Below are 18,289 nucleotides of genomic sequence, written 5' to 3'. Positions count from 1 at the left end.
TGGAATGATATACCTTTGAGTTAAGAATACTTGCATTAAAAGGTGTTAATTGGTTAGTCTGTTATTTTTTCTTTTCTTTTCTTTGAACATTAGATTCCAGACAGAGAATTTTTGCTAAGGGTTTCTTACATGGAAATCTACAATGAAACCATTACAGATTTGCTTTGTGATATCAGGAAAAAGAAACCTCTGGGAATTCGTGAGGATGTTAATGTAAGTGGATGTCATGTAGTGTAAGTATTTTATCTGTTTGGAGTAAAAGAAGTAGTTAAAAAAGCCTTCGGAGGCATCTAGTTGAAAATGTCTGTGTGTCAAATAGTGTAATTCTTATCTTCAGAATTAGCAGAAGAACACTTGATATAATAGAATAACAACAGTGAAGCTGGGCTTGCTGTGCTGGTTTATCTTTATAAATGATTGCAAAAGTAGACAATCCCTTATGTTTTCTGGGGTAGTATATTTTGGTTAACTTTGACAGTGAATACTTGGGAGTTGTCTAGCTAATAAAACTTCTGCAAATGTGGTATTAAGCCTCTAGCTCAACGTTTAAAAGTCTTCAACAGATATACAGAGTTACTTTAATACTATCTTCGTATCATCTACAAAGTTGATACACTTCTGTAATCATAGAACAGCCATCAGGCTAGAACTATTCAGTAAGATGATCAGTAGGGAAAAATAATATTAATGCCATCTTCAGTTTCTTTATATTAAGTTTTGTAGCAAATAATAAAAATTGGTGGGTTGTTTTTTGGTGGTGGGGTTTTTTTTTATTTCAATGCCCTAAATGTTCAGTGCTTTTGGCATTTGGGAAGAAGGGAGATTTATCAGTTGTATGATTATGGCCTTATAACATTTACTGAGAAATATTCTTCTGGATTCCCTCAGAAAATGTCTAGAAGGATATTTCCCTTATCAGTTTTATTTTGAGGAAAATTTCTAGATCTGTTTGATTCTTGGGCCTTTAGACTACAGTTCTGATAAAGGTGTAAACTTTCTCCATTCCTTGTGTTCAGAGTAAAAAGACATTCAGCTGATGTTGCTTCCTTTTAAGAAGGAAACAAACTGGAATAAATACCATAATAATTGCTGGTAATGTTAATGTATTGAAGTGCATTTTAGAGTTCAGTAAAATTTATTACTGTTTTTGTTCTGAAGAGGAATACATATGTAGAAGATCTGATTGAAGAGGTGGTGGTTGCCCCAGAACAAGTTATGGAATGGATCAGAAAAGGAGAAAGTAAGTTGTTTAACCAATGTCAGCTGATAACCTTAGAAAAGCATTGATGAACTGGGTATATCTAGAATCATGGGGTATCTCTTTGAGATTATATTCAGAAATCAATTTTTTTCAGGTAACTTTAAAAGTGCACCTTTTGTCTGTTATCTCCAGTTTATCAGAATATAAACAGAAGTATTCTAATATTGCTTTTTCACAGAAAATCGCCATTATGGGGAAACAAAAATGAATGAACACAGCAGCCGTTCTCACACCATCTTCAGAATGGTAAAAACTTTCACTGTTGGGGGGGGGTGTGTTATTTTCAGAGTGACAAAAACTTTATTGTGCTATCTTCTTCTAGATCATTGAAAGCAGAGAACGAAGTGACCCTGCAAATGCAAACTGTGATGGAGCAGTGATGGTATCCCACTTGGTAAGCTGTACTCCAAGAAGCTATTAAACAGGCATTTAAGTAGAGAATTCACCGTTACCGCTTGTTTGAGAGAATGATGTTACTTTATAATGATGTTACAAGCATGCTTTGTTGTTAACTTCTAGCAGACATTTCTTAAGCTGAAATCATGTTTCTGATCATCAGTATAGAGGGAGACTCCTGGCATGTTATCTAGAGGATATCTTCCCACCAAAAGCAATTTCCACATGGGAATAGTTCCTAGACAATTCATGCTGAATTGGCGAGTATTATGCCCTTCCCAGGAGTGTAAGGGGCTATTGTCAAGAGTGCTGTTGCACTTTGTTAAACACAGCTTCCTCTACAATTGTTTCTGACCACTGATAGTCCCAGTGAAATAACTTGTAAAGTGGGTAACCTTAAGGCTTCTCTCATCCTCTAATTTAGTTGTTAAAAGAACATGTGACCTACAGCTGCAATGGCTGGAGGATTATTTTTTTTCAAAAGTAAGCCCACTTAGCATCTCTTTGGTGGATTACTAGTATATGAAATACACTAAGTTGGGGGGAAACATATTGCTGACCTCTAGGGGAGTGTGTTGATTTCTGAAGCCTTCTCTATACAGCCTTTCCTTGATTCTCAGAAAAGAATCCAAATCAACTGGAAGAATGAAATCGATATGAAAGCCTTCGAGCTTGCTAAAATCTGGATGAGCACGCATACTCGGAATTGTGAATAGCATTAAGTCAATCACATGCATTGTGGAAAGAGATTTTTGTTTTTCTTCTGGCTTCATGTGAAAAAGTTCTGGGATCTGAATGTAAACACTGCTCATGCAGTATCTGAATAAACTACTGCCCACTTTTTTTTCTCACCGTAGCTTATGGGATATACTTTTCTTACACCACCACCCACCCTCCACCCTGTCTCTCTGTTCCAACTGACTTCATAGTAACAGGGAGGGACAGAGGATTTTTTGCCCTTTTTAGTCTGTTGCTGCTTGGTGGAGCTAGTGCAGGATTTTACCCTTCTGAAACAGAAGTCAACTGAAGTGAGGGCTACTTGCTCAGGCAAATCATTATGGGATGCTATAAAGTTCTATTTGATTTTGAACCAAATTCAGAGTGAGACTTTCTCTCTGGTATTTAATTTCTTCCTTTCCTTATCCCCACAATGACAGGCAAGGAAAGACATACAGCTGATTCAGAACAGGGTGCTAGATAATCTCATCTAGGCTCTTTCCCATGAAAGACTGGACCAGATGGTCTGTGATTATATGAAGCTTCCTATGGGTTGACTCTAGTTAACACTTCTGTATTGAGAAACTTTGCTTATTTTTTTTGTTACTGAAGGTAGGGGAAATTTCACTGCAAGTTTGAAATACTGTTCAGTGTGGTATAATAGAGTTCATAACAAACTTATTCCATGTCCTTATATACCTTGAAAGTAGTGGTTGGTATGTGTGTAGTAGCTATGGATTACTTCCAATAGTGACAGACCTCTTGCTTTTTTTTTCTAAGTGTAACTTTATGAAATTCTTAGTAGAGGTTTAAAATTAAGAGGATCTAAAACTAAATTGCCTCAGAACTAACCTGTGAAAACTTTAATGAATTTGCAGAACTTGGTAGATCTGGCAGGCAGTGAAAGAGCTAGTCAAACAGGATCTGAAGGTGAGTGTTAAATGAGGCTCTCCTGATGACCACTTCTGTTAATTAACCCTTGTGAGAGGCTAATAGAAAGGAAATTATTTGATCTATGTGCTATTGTGTTACTTATTATTTATGAATACTCCCTTTTCCCTTTAGTAGGGCAGGATCTACTCAGGAAAGTACTGAAAATGATGTAAAGTGCAAGCAGTTAGGTAGTAATAAGGCTTTTCTAGAATAGCAGGTTCAGCAACAGTCATGCACTAATAGAATGGAGATGAATCGGTAAAGATTCACCAGTAGTAAAGAAATCATTAGGAGTTTGTGGAGACTCATGTAAAGGTGAAGAGTGAATAGATGTCTCTAGCTAAGAGGAAGCTTGATCATTAACAATGACAGCATGAAGCTGCACAAAAATGCCTTTATCATAAAATAAGTGATCTGGGAGGAATACAAGTTAATATTCTCCCTTACAAGGATTAACTAACTTTAAAAGTTGTATCTAAGGCTGGTTTGTTATACTTACACATGTAAATATGGGCATTTGCAAAGTTTAAACAGGAAACAAAATGTTCTTAACTTTAAAGTTCTTGCTACATAAAGATTATTAGTGTTTATTTGTGATGGATTACTATCTTATTTCAATGCATTTTGGCTATTACAAAGGATTGGATACTGACTGCTTGATGGGTCACAGTGCATTGTGGCACTTGAGATTTAACTGTTGGGTAATCCCTCTGAACATAACATAGCACAAAAACTTGACAGATTGAAAATGTATCTTAATTTTATATTTTAAAAATAAATAATGAAATAATTTACTGGTGATACCTAGGTGTCCGACTGAAAGAAGGCTGCAATATAAACCGGAGCTTGTTCATTCTGGGTCAAGTTATTAAAAAACTTTGTGATGACCCTTCTGGGTAAGCACTTGTGTTTGTATACCTGTTTTAAGATAAGTCACTAATAAACTAAGAAATTAAAATCCTTTATATATAATCCTGGTTTATGTAGGTAGCTATTTCAAATAACCTATTCCCTCTAGAAAATATATTTACTGGGTATAATACAAAAATATATCATTTTCTTCATTTTTTTCTTTTTTTCATCAGCTTCATAAATTACAGAGACAGCAAGCTGACTCGAATTCTGCAGAACTCTCTTGGAGGAAATGCTAAGACGGTCATTATTTGTACAATTACTCCTGTTTCTTTTGATGAAACGCTCAGTACTCTTCAGGTAAAACTTCTCACATTTTCAAGTATTATTCTGACTCAAGGCTTCATTGTAGACAGGTTGGAGGGGTGGAATATGTTATCTACTGGATCTGTAGTCACTTGAATCTTCTAAAGGTCCTCTGTGGACTTGGAACTTGAAATATTTGTTTTGTACACAACATCTTTTCTCAGTCGTCATCTTGTGCTAAGTTGTCTAAGGAGCTTTCTGGCAGTTGGAACAAAGCTTCTTCTCTCTCCTTGCATCCAGGAGATAGCCTCTGGTTTCTCATTTGCCTTTTCCAAACACAGTTAGAACTATAAGTCTTTTCTAACACAAGATGTTAGACCCGTCCTACAGGAAATGAGGGTAATTGAACTATTAATGAACTGTATTCTTTGGGTAGGATTGTCTTCCTTTTCAGTGGTCTTCTGAGCTTTTTATTAAATAACTTGGTATATTTTTGCTTAAATGTTAGGCTTCGCTTCTTAGATATTAATATCAAGCAAAGAAAACTTACCTTTTCAAAGTGTAGAATACATGAAAAATAAGCAAATGTAAATATTTGTGTCCTTGATTATACATTGCTCTTTATCAAATAAACTGCCCCTTTAATTCTGTTGGGAAATATTACATGGAATATGTCTTTTGATATATTTGTTCTCTGGCTATTGCCCATGAGAAAATATTCTTCTAGTTTGCCAATACAGCCAAAAGAATGAAGAACACTCCGAAAGTCAATGAAGTACTTGATGATGATGCCCTCCTGAAGAGATACCGCAAAGAAATTCTGGATTTGAAAAAGCAGCTGGAGGAAGTATGTAATAAACTTATTAAAATTAAACTATCCTTAGTACTGATAGCTATTTGGAAACATTCTGTTTTAAATCAAAACCAGTTAAATTTGGAGGGGTAGGCAAAATGTTTAAAATGATATCTATCATTTCTAATGAGAGAATAAAAATTGAAAAGGTGATGTGAAGCTTAGAACAACTGATGATAGTCAACATAGCTGTGTGAAAGCTAACACTGAATGAGGTCAACTAACTGAATTGCTTGCTTTCTGCAGGTTAACATGTTTAAGGAACAGAAACTTATCATGCCTATAGCACTTCAATATTGCCACAGATCAAAAGGAATAACTAATTTCAGTATAAGAAGTTATTGAATATCAATTAAAGATTCCAACTTAATTCATGTTTTTCTCCCTTACTGATGATTAACTTCAGTTTGAGTTAGAAGAAGTTGCAACTGTGTAAGATCACTGGCAAAACTTGTGTATAGGCAGAAGATACATTTAGAAAACAATAGTAACTTCCCACCAGACAGTGTAGTCTCTCATGTTCATCTTTCTCTAAAAAACTACAGAGTTGAGGAGTAATCTTGGAAATCTGGTTTGAGCATAGATCCTAAAAGATAAAGCATAGGAAAATGACAATTATAAACATACTCTATTGGTGAATTAAAATATCAAAATACGCTTTTTTTGGCAAATAAAAAATAAGTCATAGGAGAAGTTTAAGGACAATTAACTGACCTCTTTAAGATCATTAATCTGCAGTATAAACTTGCACCTGGAAGTGTTTGCTATATTCTGAGATAGTAGGTAGTGAGTAAAGTACTTAAGTACAGAAGAGTTTGTTGGAAAATCCCATGTGAACTTCAAATTACTCTGAAGTATGTAAGCTTATGATCAAGTTGTCAGAAAACTAGCTACTGTAATGCAGTTGCTTTACAGCTGAATAAATTTTCAGTACTTCAAATTTTAAGAGACCACGTGCATTAGAGTAGCTTGCTGTTATTTGCCAATTAAATCATAGTTCTCAAAGAGCTTCAGGCTTCTGGCATGCCATGGGAAGGTCGTGTTAAGCTATGCTATGCTTGAAAGAATGCTTTTTTTTGTCCTTAGAAAAATCTGAGGCTGTATTGTTTTGACCCCTTTAAATACTAAGTCTACTGGTAAAGTGTAGATTAATCTTTAACAATGAAACTGAGAATTTAAAGACAGCTCTTTGAGACTTAAAAGAATATGGTGTAGTTGTCTTTAAATATTAGTAATTGTGTATCTTCTGTAGGAGTAGTTTGTGCTCTTAAAATGTCAGTTTGATTAGTATCCTTTTTATGGAAGGTGTCTTCGAAGACTCAAATTCACGCAATGGAAAAAGACCAACTGGCCCAGCTGTTGGAAGAAAAAAATACTCTTCAAAAAGTACAGGAAGATAGGATACGAAACTTAACTGAAATGCTGGTGACTTCTGCCTCCTTTTCTTCAAAACAGAATGCTAAAGTAAGCACCTGTTCTAGATCTGAAATACTTTGCAAAAGGTAGTATTAAATGCATAGGGTTATATTGACATTGAAGAGTAAGTTTGATAGGCAATTTTCACATAACTTTTCTTATTTCTAAAGTTATCCCTGTAAAAATAAGTTCTGAGTGAGTATCAACTAAGTGTTGCCTTGCAGTGAATGGACTGCAGAGACTTTTGCTTTCAAACCGTTATGCTGTAGTTTAATTTTGAAGAAACTGCAAATCACGTTCTAGTTACCTGCTGGTACATTATAGGACTAGCCCAATGCAACATCTACTCTCTACTTAGTACTTTGGTTCTACCACTCTTTCTGTAAATGCTTTTTTTTTAAAGGCCAAGAGAAGAAGAAGAGTTACTTGGGCTCCTGGTAAAATAAACCAGGCGAGTGTGAGCTATTTTGAAGACTTTGAAAAACCAAGGCTGACAGAAACAAAAAAAATGAAAATGTCCTTGTCACTATCAGAGGATTGTAAGTATCTTCAGGAAAAAATAAGGAAACTTTGCAAAGCAGTTTTGGAATGAGAAATAATCCCTTTTTGTTAAATCTAAGTTAAAAAGCAAATTAACTTGCTAATAATACAAAAGCTACATTTAGTTGGCACTATACTATTCAAATTATGTTCCATGAACATGTTTTTTGAAAGAGTTACCTGTAGCTCATAAGGAAGTTATGTTTGTTTGCCAGCAAAGAATGCTGCCTGGAAGGGAAGTGGTTTTAGTACAATAATACTGATAGTTCTTGTGCTGGAAGTAAGGTTCATTTTATTTAACAAGTGGGAGCATGAGCCTTACTATCCCAGGTGAAATAGTGTGTAGCAAATTCCTGTTGGATAACTTTGCAAGCATTACTTAGTTTCCTAAAGGGTATAAGTCGACTCTGATAGCACAAAGTAAAAGGAAAAAGAAAACAAACCAAAAAAACCCCACAAATCCAAAACAAACCCAAATGCCCCTGTGCACACTTTCCAAGGAAATTACTTTTTTCCCCACCTTGTCTGGATATTGAGCTTTTAATTGTGTTAAAACCAAAGGTAAAAGCTGTGAGGTAAAAAGCAGGGTCTGCAAATACTTCTACCATGCAGCATACCCCAACCCCCCAACTTTTTGTAAAAGTAGCTGAAGTTATTTGTTAACGCAGACTATCCATCCTAACCATGTTCTCTCCAAAAAAGGAGGAGGGGGGAAAAAAGGTGGTGTGTGTGAAATTCCAAAATCCTCAACAGGAATAGAGAAGTCATTACTCAAAGATCAGATTGAGATACAGAGAAATTCAAGGACTTATTAGAAGAGCAAGGGACAAAGAGTAAAAGACGAGAATAATTGGACAGTACTGTTGATGAATTGCATCTTACAGCCCTATTACCTGTCCTGTCAAGATTTTTTGCTTGTGTGTGGATTGTCAGGGTTTTTTCTGTATGGGGAGTGGTGGTGTTTTTTTTTTTATCTTGCAAGATACTGTTGAGTGGTTCTTTCCTTGACACTTAAACAATTTTCCTAGTCTGTAATTAAGTATATATTCTGGATTTGGTTAGTATTCATTAACTTCTTGTGATAAGGTGGTCAGTATAAGTGCAGGGACTGGACTTCAGCATTGTTCCCTTTCATAAGAGATCATGAGATTCAGAAGTCCTACTTGGTGTGTTGCATCTTTGCCATTGAATTAATGTTTCCAAGGCGACAAAACTTTAAGAAAATAATTCTTCATGCCCAGTTTAAAATCTACTGCTACTCTGTATTTTTTAATACCTCTTTTTTTAGCTATGTTAGAGAATTCTGAACATGACAACCAATGTCTGATGGTTCCTGATCAAATTGTGGATGCAGAATGGATTGCTGGACCTAACATGAATTGGGTAACATCATAATCTATTTTGATTATCTAATACAGTGCATATATATTACATGCTTCTCAGTAAGATAAGCCTTAATCTTCTGTAGAACACCAATATTCTTCTATACGTCTGAAGAATTATTATAACTGGCTAGAAAGCCTCTTGATCATCTCTGAAGTTGTAGGATGCTTCTATGATTCTATGGTTTTGTGGCAAATGATCCAGTAAGCATTGGTATTGAAACAGGACTAGCCATGAAAAGGCAAGCAACAAGGAATATAGTACTAAACCTGCTTGATCTTGTAGATCAGTTAACTGGAAGCAATTCTTTTTCTAGACTCAGAGAGACTTTGAAGAATCTGTGCAACTCTGTGAAGTGTTAGCACAAGAAAAGGTAAGTTTGTTGTGTATTGTCTAGAAATAAGACTGACATTGTGACAACAGCTTCTAAAGTTTCTTGTGCTGCCTCTTCAGGATATTGCTGTAAATGAGATCAACGTCCTGCAAGCTAACTTTAATAACCTAGTATTAGAAAATGAGCAGTTGAAATTAGAAATAAATGAGATGAAGGAGAAACTGAAGGAAAAAATAGAAATGGATGAATTTGAAGCACTGGAAAAACAAACACAAAAAGATCATGAGGTAAGGTGCATTGAAATAGAGACAAGAATTCTGTATGCTCAAATGTTTTCTAGAGTTTATTCGGTGTACATATACTTGGATGTTGATCCACAAACAGATGGTGTTATAAGCTACATTCAGTAACAGAATGAATGAACCCAGCATTTAAACTGGATTTATTCAGAGTGTGAAATTCAGACTTAAATTTTTGGGGAGTTGCATACTGAAATCTAGTTAAACATATATTTGTGTGTAGATGTATCCATATACTATGCATTATCTGAATTTCACTCTAGATTTCTGCAAGAGACAGTTTTTTGCTGCGTAAATACATTTCAGAACTGTTTTGAAGTTAAAGTACGGTTGCTAAACCATATTTCAGATATTTCTTGTGCAAAACATCTTGGTTTACAATTCAAAATAGCTCTGCGTTTTGGTAATCCATTGCACTATGTGAGTGTTAACTGTTAGCATATTAAACCTGATGATAAAATATTTTAAAAAAATAGTGTGAATAGTATTGTCTGTGGAAAATTGAACCATTGTATTTTGTGCCAGGAAGTCAGAAAAGGTAAACCTACTACTAGATAACTTATGATATAGGAAATGCTGACTTAACCTCCTTGTGCTATTAGTGGAGATGTACCTTGTTTGTCCAAATGTTTTGTGCTCTTGATTCTGTAACCTAAAATATATATTACTTGTATTAGGTTCTAGCTGTGCAGGGACTAGACTGTGAAGTAAGTCATGGTGCAAAAAACAAACCAAACAACAAAAAAACCCCAAACAAACAAAAAACAAAACCAACCAAAAAAAACCCAAAACCAACAACTTGAGGTATTAAGACATGGATATATTTATTATTCCACTTCTTTCCTGATACCTTCTCTGCAGATTATTTGTACATGCTAGTCTGTTTAAAATCTTCTCACCATGAAAGTAGGGTTGAAGCTGAAGTTACATCCTTTTGCATTGTTGTTTCAGGTTACAATTTAACAAGATCATCTCTCATTTCCACTGTGTTCCCTGCAAACGTCTATGGATCTTAAACAAAATGGATCCATAATAGATTATGATTTAGCTTGTATTTAAGATTCTTTTTAGAAGACTCTTTGTATGTTAGACTAATTGTGCTATCTTTCTTATCAGCCAACATTTAGCAAATACTTAGTTTTCCCTGCAAAGCTTGTGTATCTAATAACAGATGCAATGTTCTAGTTTCTATTACAAGAATTGCTTTTTGAATGATTCATGTTTTCAGATATGTTATCTGAAGTCAGTCCATAAAACATAAGCATTTGTTGATACCCATGTAGCAGATTAATTACAGCAATACTGAAAGGTAACACTTTAATGGATTTCAACTAATGTATTTAGTAATTTAAACCACCACAAATAAATACAGCTAAACTCTATTATTCTGAATAATGACATTAAATTACTTCAGACAGTAGTATTGTATCTCATCTTCTACAACCATGCCCTGATTTTAAGATTACAGATTGGGTTTTCTTCTCACTATACTCCTAACTATAGAAATACTCAGAGTGCTTGTTTTAGAGCTTTTCACTGATGTTAGATTGGACTTTTTCCTTACCTACACTTGTGACTATACAGAAGTAATTGTAGACGAGTGCTTATTGTAAAGCTTTTCTGACAAAGACCAAAAGAAAAGTTCTTCAGTTTTACAAGTGCTTTTCTATCCAGTCTTCTACTTGTGCCACCTTTCAGAGGATGCCACTGAATGAATTCATGTCTTGCTTCACCTCAATTTTGACACCTTCTTATAAGTATCTGCACTGTGTCATAAGAAAGTGCTTAACATGTCTAGAATTTGAAGTGTCATATCTGTAAAATTTCTGCATTAATTGCTTTGATCATGTTGCTCTTGCTTCTCGAGCTGTTGCAGATTAAATTGTACTTGCATCCTTTCTAATTACTGGGAAGCTAAAACAGAGCTTTGCATCTCATCTATCCATTTGAAAGAATATGTAGTAACTTGCTTTAGCTGTTTAGATATGCGTGTGTGTGTATGATTTGCCCACTAATAGAAAAGAAAAGATAGACCTTGCTTATTTTCATGGTGTTGGCAACTAAAACTATTGGTGTGGGTGCTTTCTAACATCCTCTGCAATTTTGCTTCAATTTGCTCCACAGATACAACTAATGCATGAAATTACCAACTTAAAGAGTCTAGTTTCAAATGCTGAAGTGTACAATGAGGAACTTGAGGTGAGCCTGTTCGTAAATTTACATTCAATAAGACTTGTAGGAAATGTGCTTGGTTTGTTTATCTTGAAATACTGTATCTGCTGAGGACGACCTAGACATCATTGGGTTCTGGTTAGTCTTATCAGCTATAAGGAGGGTATGTCTAAAACCCATGAACACTTACTATGTGCAAAGCAGGCTTTTGTTTAATTATTACCTGGAAACCCAGCTGGGCAATAGAATTTTCTTCCTTTTTTTTATCTCCAACTTTTAGGCAGAAATAAACTCCAAATTGGAACAGCTGAAGGAGAAAGAGAATAAAATAAAGATATTACAGAATTGCGTGGAAGAATTGCAGAAAGCAGGAGTGGAAAAAAAGGACACATCATTTTCAGTGGTAAACTTGAGTTTTCTGCTGGGTTAAGAGATGGTTTTGGTTTTGTTGGAGATAAATTTAGGTATTTAGGAAACTTGTTTTACAAAACTTAAAATGCTAATTACTACATTATCCTACAGCAGTACTCTGGTGAAGGAAAGTCATTGGAAATGCTGCTCTTCATCCCATCTCTCAAACAAGCCTACTACTGTTCCTTTTAGAGTAAACTGACCCAAGTTTTCTGAGCCTGTGTTTACATTTTAATGACATTATAATGAATGTATTTGCTTTATTATTGCTAGATATCTTGGGGCTTTTTTGACTATTTATCTGCCCTTTTTTCAGGGAGATTCTGATAAACTAATAGAGGAAATTCAGCAGCTGAATAAATCCCTTTTAGACAGTGAAACCATAGCCTTGGATGCCAAAAAAGAATCTGCTTTTCTCAGAACTGAAAATTTGGAGCTGAAGGAGAAGATGGCAAGTACTTGTTAAACTGCCTTTATAGCTGTACAAAATGATGTTAAGGGCCTATCTGCTCCCAGACTAGTGAAGGAGGCAATTGATAAAGACAAGATGTGGTGGAGTATATGGAGAAACCTAATGACTCATGCTCCAAGTAACACTTTTATTATGGAATTCATGGAAAATGGGTCTTCAGGAGAAAGATAAAAAGAAAATAGAGGCTGCTTCCATGGGAGTGGGTTGTTAGTTTTAAGTCTAAGATTTAAGGCCAGTAGAGAGAGAGAGAGCAAATGAATGATCTTTAGGGAGTTATTAGGACATAAGACTCAAAACCTAATTTTACTAGAGAACAAAAGGGAATAAGAGATGAGAACTCAGAAATGGGACGGAGCTTACTTGGAGATTTGAAGGAGTAAATACAAAATAGTAGAAGCAGTTATGGCCCTGACCTGTTAGGTAAGGTTTGGTTTGTTATAGGACTGACAGGAATGCAGTTGCTAGTGTGGCTTATACTGACATATTTAACAAGGTCAAAGTTTGTTCAGAGTGACCACAGGAAATGTGACAGATGCAACATTTAAATGTTAAGCAAGTAGAATTTTGTGTGTGAATTGCATGTTGTTTTGTTTTCCTGAAGAATGAACTCTTAAATAATTGCAAGCAAATGCAAAAGGATGTTCAACTCTATCAAAGCCAAATAGAAGCAGGAAAAGCCAGTTACAAGAAAATGCAAGCTGACTTGCAGAAAGAGTTGCAGTCTGTATTTCAAGAAAACACAAGGCTAATTTCACTGATGGATGGTAAAGTTCCAAAAGGTACTGTTTCAGGTGATGCTTTTTCCCTTCCCCTCTCCTCCCTTTTCCTCATAATGGTGGGGGAGTAGGGAGACTTTAGCTCTTGTTGTCTCAAATATTTGGAGCTTCTGTCAATATAAAAATATTAGAGTATCTGGTACTGCTGGCACATAACTGCTTTAGCACTTTCTTAAACTATTTGGAAAACTTCCACCTGCATGTTTTGTAAATTGCAGTTTTCTAAATAGTTTAAGAATGTTTTGTAATTCACACAAACACAGTCAAGTTAACACAGGTTGTCGGGGAGTATCTAAAATAAACTGGGTGTCAACCTAATGAGTGATATCTGAATTCAGACCAGCAGTTTCATCTTTAATTGTTGGCCATTTTAAAATAGTCTTTTCTAGGATTCTACTGATATGACATCCAGAATGCATTATAAGTCCTCTGCTTAATTTAAAACATGCTTTTCTTCTCTCACACTCTCTTATTAATCTAAACTTGTTAATTCTCTAGATCTGTGCTCTCTTGTGGAGCTGGAAAAAAAGGCAGCTGACTTAAAAGGGGAACTAGAAAAAGCCTGGAAAGAGAATGCACTTTTACAAAAACAAGTAAATGAGCTATCAGAATTTCAGTCTCTACCAAACACTGTTGAGATGCAGCAGAAAGAGGTAAACAAAAAAAATCTAACTTTTTCTTTGTTCTTACATTGTTCTTGACTAGTAACGTATCAATAGAGGCCTATAGGATATGAAGTTTTAAAGCCAAAAGTTGTCTTGAATCAAATAACCTGAGATTTTTACAAGTAAGTTCATTAAATTATTGTTCCTCAGGTATTTAATATTTGCATTTAAGAATAAATTTACATGTTTAGTCACAGAGTCTACCGTAATTAATCAGGAATTTCTAGTCCAACACTTGCCTGCCTATTTGCCTTGGTCACCATTGATAACTGTGTGTATATGTATAATGGTGGTTGCTCCTGGTTTACTGTTCTAAAACTGAATTTTTGTCTAACTGGGCAAAGAGAAAATTTCAAAACATCTTGGCAGAAATGCTGCTTGAGAAGCGAGAGATTTAACTTGTAAATTCTGGAAAACTTGTAAGGGAACTTCTGTTTCCTGGCAGATCAGGTCTTAGTAGACTAAGTTGGCTATAAATGTGTCTTAAAGGGTTTGTTTGCAAACACTTTCTAGGTTTCTTTATCCTTAAATACCTGCTACTAAGTAGTGTGGTGAAAATTAGCCAGGACAAGTAATCTCACCAACTCATGAATGCTTTGCAGGAAGTTCCAAACCCTTCTGGTGATCTACTTCCACTAATAAACAAAACTTAATTAGATGTTAACAACTTTAAATTCTGTATCTTAAAGAAAGTATTGATACATCTAAATATCCAGTTTAGGAGTTATAGCTAGGAGTATCAGTCCAGTCCTAACTCAAACATAAGAAAAAGGAAATATTTAAAGAACATCTAAAGAGTTAGAGGAGAAGCTTCAAGGTTTTGGAAGGGGCTTGTCTGTCTTGCTTCCCTTTGAAGGATTGTTTGCTAGACAGCTCCCTCCCAACAAAGCAAAACCCAATGTACTGTGCTGTGTGTTTGCCTGTACTTTATTTCCTATATCTGCATATGAACATGTTTTTTATTACACAGCTATGACAAATACTGATTTAGAAAATGCTATTAATACTGTTTTTCTGTTGGCAGATTCTTGAAAAATGTGAGGAGCTACGCTTACTAAAATTGGAAAGAGAAAAACTGCTTTCTGAAGTAGCTGATAATGAAATTAAATTTAAACATATGACTGAAGAAATTGGAAAATCAAAAGACAATCTAGCAGATGCACAACTTAAGTATGTAAAGTTTGATCAGGAATATGTAGCACTTAAACAACTCCATGAAGAACTAGAGAAAAAATATGTAGCTGCATCAGAAACCAATGAACAAATGAAGCTCCAAATAAATATTCTATCTAAAGAAGCACAAGAGTCTAAAACAGCTTTGGATGAAGTGAAATTAGAGGTGAGTGTCAGCTTGCTCCTTTTTGCAAATACAAGACAAGGAATTAATTTGTAGGATAAAGAAAGAAAAGCTTTTTTGGAGAAGTAGTCTTAAAGGTATAATTAATACTATCATTGAAATTCCTTTAGCGTAAGTGGATATTATTTATTCTATTCCAGGTGTATAAGGTTATGCTGCTCAACAGTCTCTTTCTTCATAGGCAAAGAAATTTATATGTTGCTCCAGGTCATATGTCTCCTTCTGTACTTGACCTTTTAGTTATTCTCCCATTCTTAAGTTACACCTTTATTATGCAAAATTTTTTTTAAATTATGCTTCTATGACCTACTCTACCTAAAGTCATAGAAACAAAGTTTCCTCATTTGGAACTGGAGTCTGTTTAGAACAGGTCTTTCAAACCAAAGAGAATCACAACATAATTTTTTTTTCTTTCTAAATGCCAATTTAAGAAGCAAAGGGAACTAAAGATACATATTTTTGACAAGGTTTTGGCATTGACGGCTGTCATATTCCAGCTATGGATTTGATAACTCCTAATTGGATAATTCCTAAGATACGTTACAGTTTCATGTATGGTGTTATATTTTAGTGTGGCTTTTGCTGCTAAGGAGAAACCACAGAAGGTTTTGTAAAAAAATGTTTATTTAATGCGGGTAAGAATATAAGCAGTGACTTAAAGTGAAATGATGAACTTCTTATTCTCTTGTTGAAAGCTAGCATATCTCACCCTTTCAAAGCTAATATAAGATTCTCTGAAAACATGTATGTTATGCAGTTTTGCATTACAATAGAAGTGTTTGGCCTTTTCCTTTACAAACTAAAGCTCTCTAGCAAAATGAAAGAACTGGAAGAAAAGAGAGCAGAGCACAAACAACTTCTTGAGATAAGAGAAGATTTTATTCAGACTCAGCAGAAGTTAAATGAAATGGAGCAATTAAAAGAGCAAGAAAAGATTATGGAGTTGAGACTGGAGGCCAAGGATTCAGAGATCCAGGTAGTTCTTCAGCAGCTTACTGAATGTCAAGAAGAAGTAAAAACTCTACTCCAGGAAAGAGATCACCTGAAGCAAAAAGAGGAGTCTCTCCAAGCTGAGACAGACCAACTCAAAGAGGATATAAAGGACACTGTTTCAATGGTAGGAATTCTGCCTTTGTAGAAATGGACCATACGTGTTAAGGGGGAGAGTGTAAGACAACTTAAAAATTGTACTGAATTATATATGGGAGTAAGGGCATTGGGGTTTGTGTGGTGTTTTTTTAATCAATGAGTGCTTACTAATGTTACAAAATACTTGAATTTTCTTTTGTGGATTTTCTTTCTTTTATTCTAAAGAACATTTTGGCACATGAAGAACTGAGAAATACACAGAGTTCTCTCAAACAATACCAGAACACTGTTGAGAAGTTGGAAAAAAATATTTCTGAAAAAGAATCTCAGATTCTGAGTGTTGAAGAGGCACTAGGGAAAACCATTCAAGAACTCAATATAAGGGTAAAACGTTATGTAATAATTCAAAATAAAAATGCTTTTAATGTATTTTCCAACACTGAAAAAAACAAGCCTAGTTAGTCTGCTTATAGTCTGTTCTGCTTGTCATTTAGAAAATTTCTAGGCCTTTGGTAGAAAGTGGGCAAGAAAGTAATACTGCCTGATCCAAGTCTTTACCAGTTACTGATCTATTTCTGTAGAGATTCCAGCTGTAATGTATACTCTAATACACCTTTGCTTAATTAGTGTGCCCTGTGGTTGTCAGTTTGAGTGATGGCATTAGATGGCAAGTGGACGAAGAGATAAGGGTTAATTAAGGGTAGAAATAAGGCTAATGGTTTATAACACTCAGTCCCAAAGAGAAGCGTTAACACATAGGTGTAAAGGGCAGCTCATTTCCTAACACAGAGCAGAAGACTGGTTCACTGTTTTTTATGCCTGTTTGTTCAACAACTGACAAAGAAGGGTGCTGAGAATATTAAATGTTACACAGTTGCTTCAGTAGTACTGTTTCTCTGGAGGGATAATCTATAGGATGTGATTTTTCTTGAAGTGTATCAGCTGACAGATCCAGTAAGTCAATGGCTGTCAACTCAGCATATGGATGTTTTGGAGCAGATGTGTAAAAATAATCCAACAGGTGTTTCTTATTTGGCTTCTTCCACAGACTTTTTCTAGATTAAAATCTAGCCAATATTGCTGAAAAGACTGCTGAAAGGTTAGCATTTAAAACAGGTGACAAAGGCCAAAGAGTCAGTTCTGGAGTTCTTCCAGTTTGCTTACAGGGGCTTGATAGTAGAAATACTGTAGCAGAGTGAATCACACAAAACTTTTGCATTTAATTTTGGTTTTGAATTGATGGAAATACTGTCTTTGCACATTTTTTTATAGGTATCACAAATGACAGAAGAAATAAAAATCATCACATCAGAGAGAGACCAGCTTGCTGAGGAAAAATCGGAAAAGAATAACTGTAGAGAAAATGATCAGCTTCAGGTGCAAAAAGAACAAATCTTCTTCCTTACACAAGAGAACTATTCATTGCAGGATAAGCTGGACAGTTTACATTTGAAAAAAGAGTATGGGGAAGGAACTTCGGTAATTATGCTAAGGCTGTAATGGAACGCATGCTTATTTAAACTTCAGTGGAAATAACTTGCAAAACAAACTGGATAAAAGGGTCCTGCTACTCAACTGCAGACCATTAAACACTAGGATTGTTATTGTTGAGTTGAAATATATTCCACTCATATTGTTATATATGGACAACTATTAGTAGAATATGACAAACATTTTTTTCTGTAAATAAAATTTTAACTTGATATAGGATGGTGATTTTTCTGAGTTGATCTGCACAGAGACATGGTTCTATAAGTAGCTGAACCTTAAAATTGCTCATCTGGAAACTGGTTGTGCTTTTTTGAAGCATAAATAGAACTGACTTTTTTCCTGGCATCAAAAGAGGCATCACATCCAACATTTTCCAAAACTGCACATGCTGTTTTGAGTGTTATATGTATATATATAAAGTGTGTGTATGTGTATATACACTTTGGAAAAAAGTAAAGTATGTGCATATACTTTAATATTTATGGGGGGAGTGGACACACTTCAAGGAAATAATTGTCTTAACACCATTATTGTCTACTGTTGAGACTAGAAATATGGATAAGGTT

General features: G+C 35.0%; 1 protein-coding gene across 1 annotated transcript in view; it reads left to right on the top strand.

Annotated features, from left to right (window-relative positions):
• Positions 1-18,289, top strand: part of CENPE (centromere protein E) — a 39,255-nt gene that overhangs the window by 3,929 nt on the left and 17,037 nt on the right. The window contains exons 5-26 of the mRNA XM_074865103.1: positions 94-213; positions 1,159-1,240; positions 1,440-1,507; positions 1,584-1,655; positions 3,253-3,304; positions 4,116-4,203; positions 4,393-4,519; positions 5,193-5,312; positions 6,624-6,782; positions 7,138-7,273; positions 8,563-8,657; positions 8,974-9,030; positions 9,111-9,278; positions 11,415-11,489; positions 11,743-11,865; positions 12,190-12,324; positions 12,947-13,124; positions 13,620-13,774; positions 14,811-15,125; positions 15,949-16,260; positions 16,458-16,616; positions 17,505-17,711. Coding sequence (XP_074721204.1) covers positions 94-213; positions 1,159-1,240; positions 1,440-1,507; positions 1,584-1,655; positions 3,253-3,304; positions 4,116-4,203; positions 4,393-4,519; positions 5,193-5,312; positions 6,624-6,782; positions 7,138-7,273; positions 8,563-8,657; positions 8,974-9,030; positions 9,111-9,278; positions 11,415-11,489; positions 11,743-11,865; positions 12,190-12,324; positions 12,947-13,124; positions 13,620-13,774; positions 14,811-15,125; positions 15,949-16,260; positions 16,458-16,616; positions 17,505-17,711 — 3,003 coding nt within the window. The remainder of the gene's footprint in view (positions 1-93; positions 214-1,158; positions 1,241-1,439; positions 1,508-1,583; positions 1,656-3,252; positions 3,305-4,115; positions 4,204-4,392; positions 4,520-5,192; positions 5,313-6,623; positions 6,783-7,137; positions 7,274-8,562; positions 8,658-8,973; positions 9,031-9,110; positions 9,279-11,414; positions 11,490-11,742; positions 11,866-12,189; positions 12,325-12,946; positions 13,125-13,619; positions 13,775-14,810; positions 15,126-15,948; positions 16,261-16,457; positions 16,617-17,504; positions 17,712-18,289) is intronic.

This window comes from Strix uralensis, chromosome 4 (assembly GCF_047716275.1).
Source record: "Strix uralensis isolate ZFMK-TIS-50842 chromosome 4, bStrUra1, whole genome shotgun sequence".
Taxonomy (NCBI): domain Eukaryota; kingdom Metazoa; phylum Chordata; class Aves; order Strigiformes; family Strigidae; genus Strix; species Strix uralensis.
Note: the sequence above shows the minus strand (reverse complement) of the source record. Positions and strands in the feature narration are given on the sequence as shown.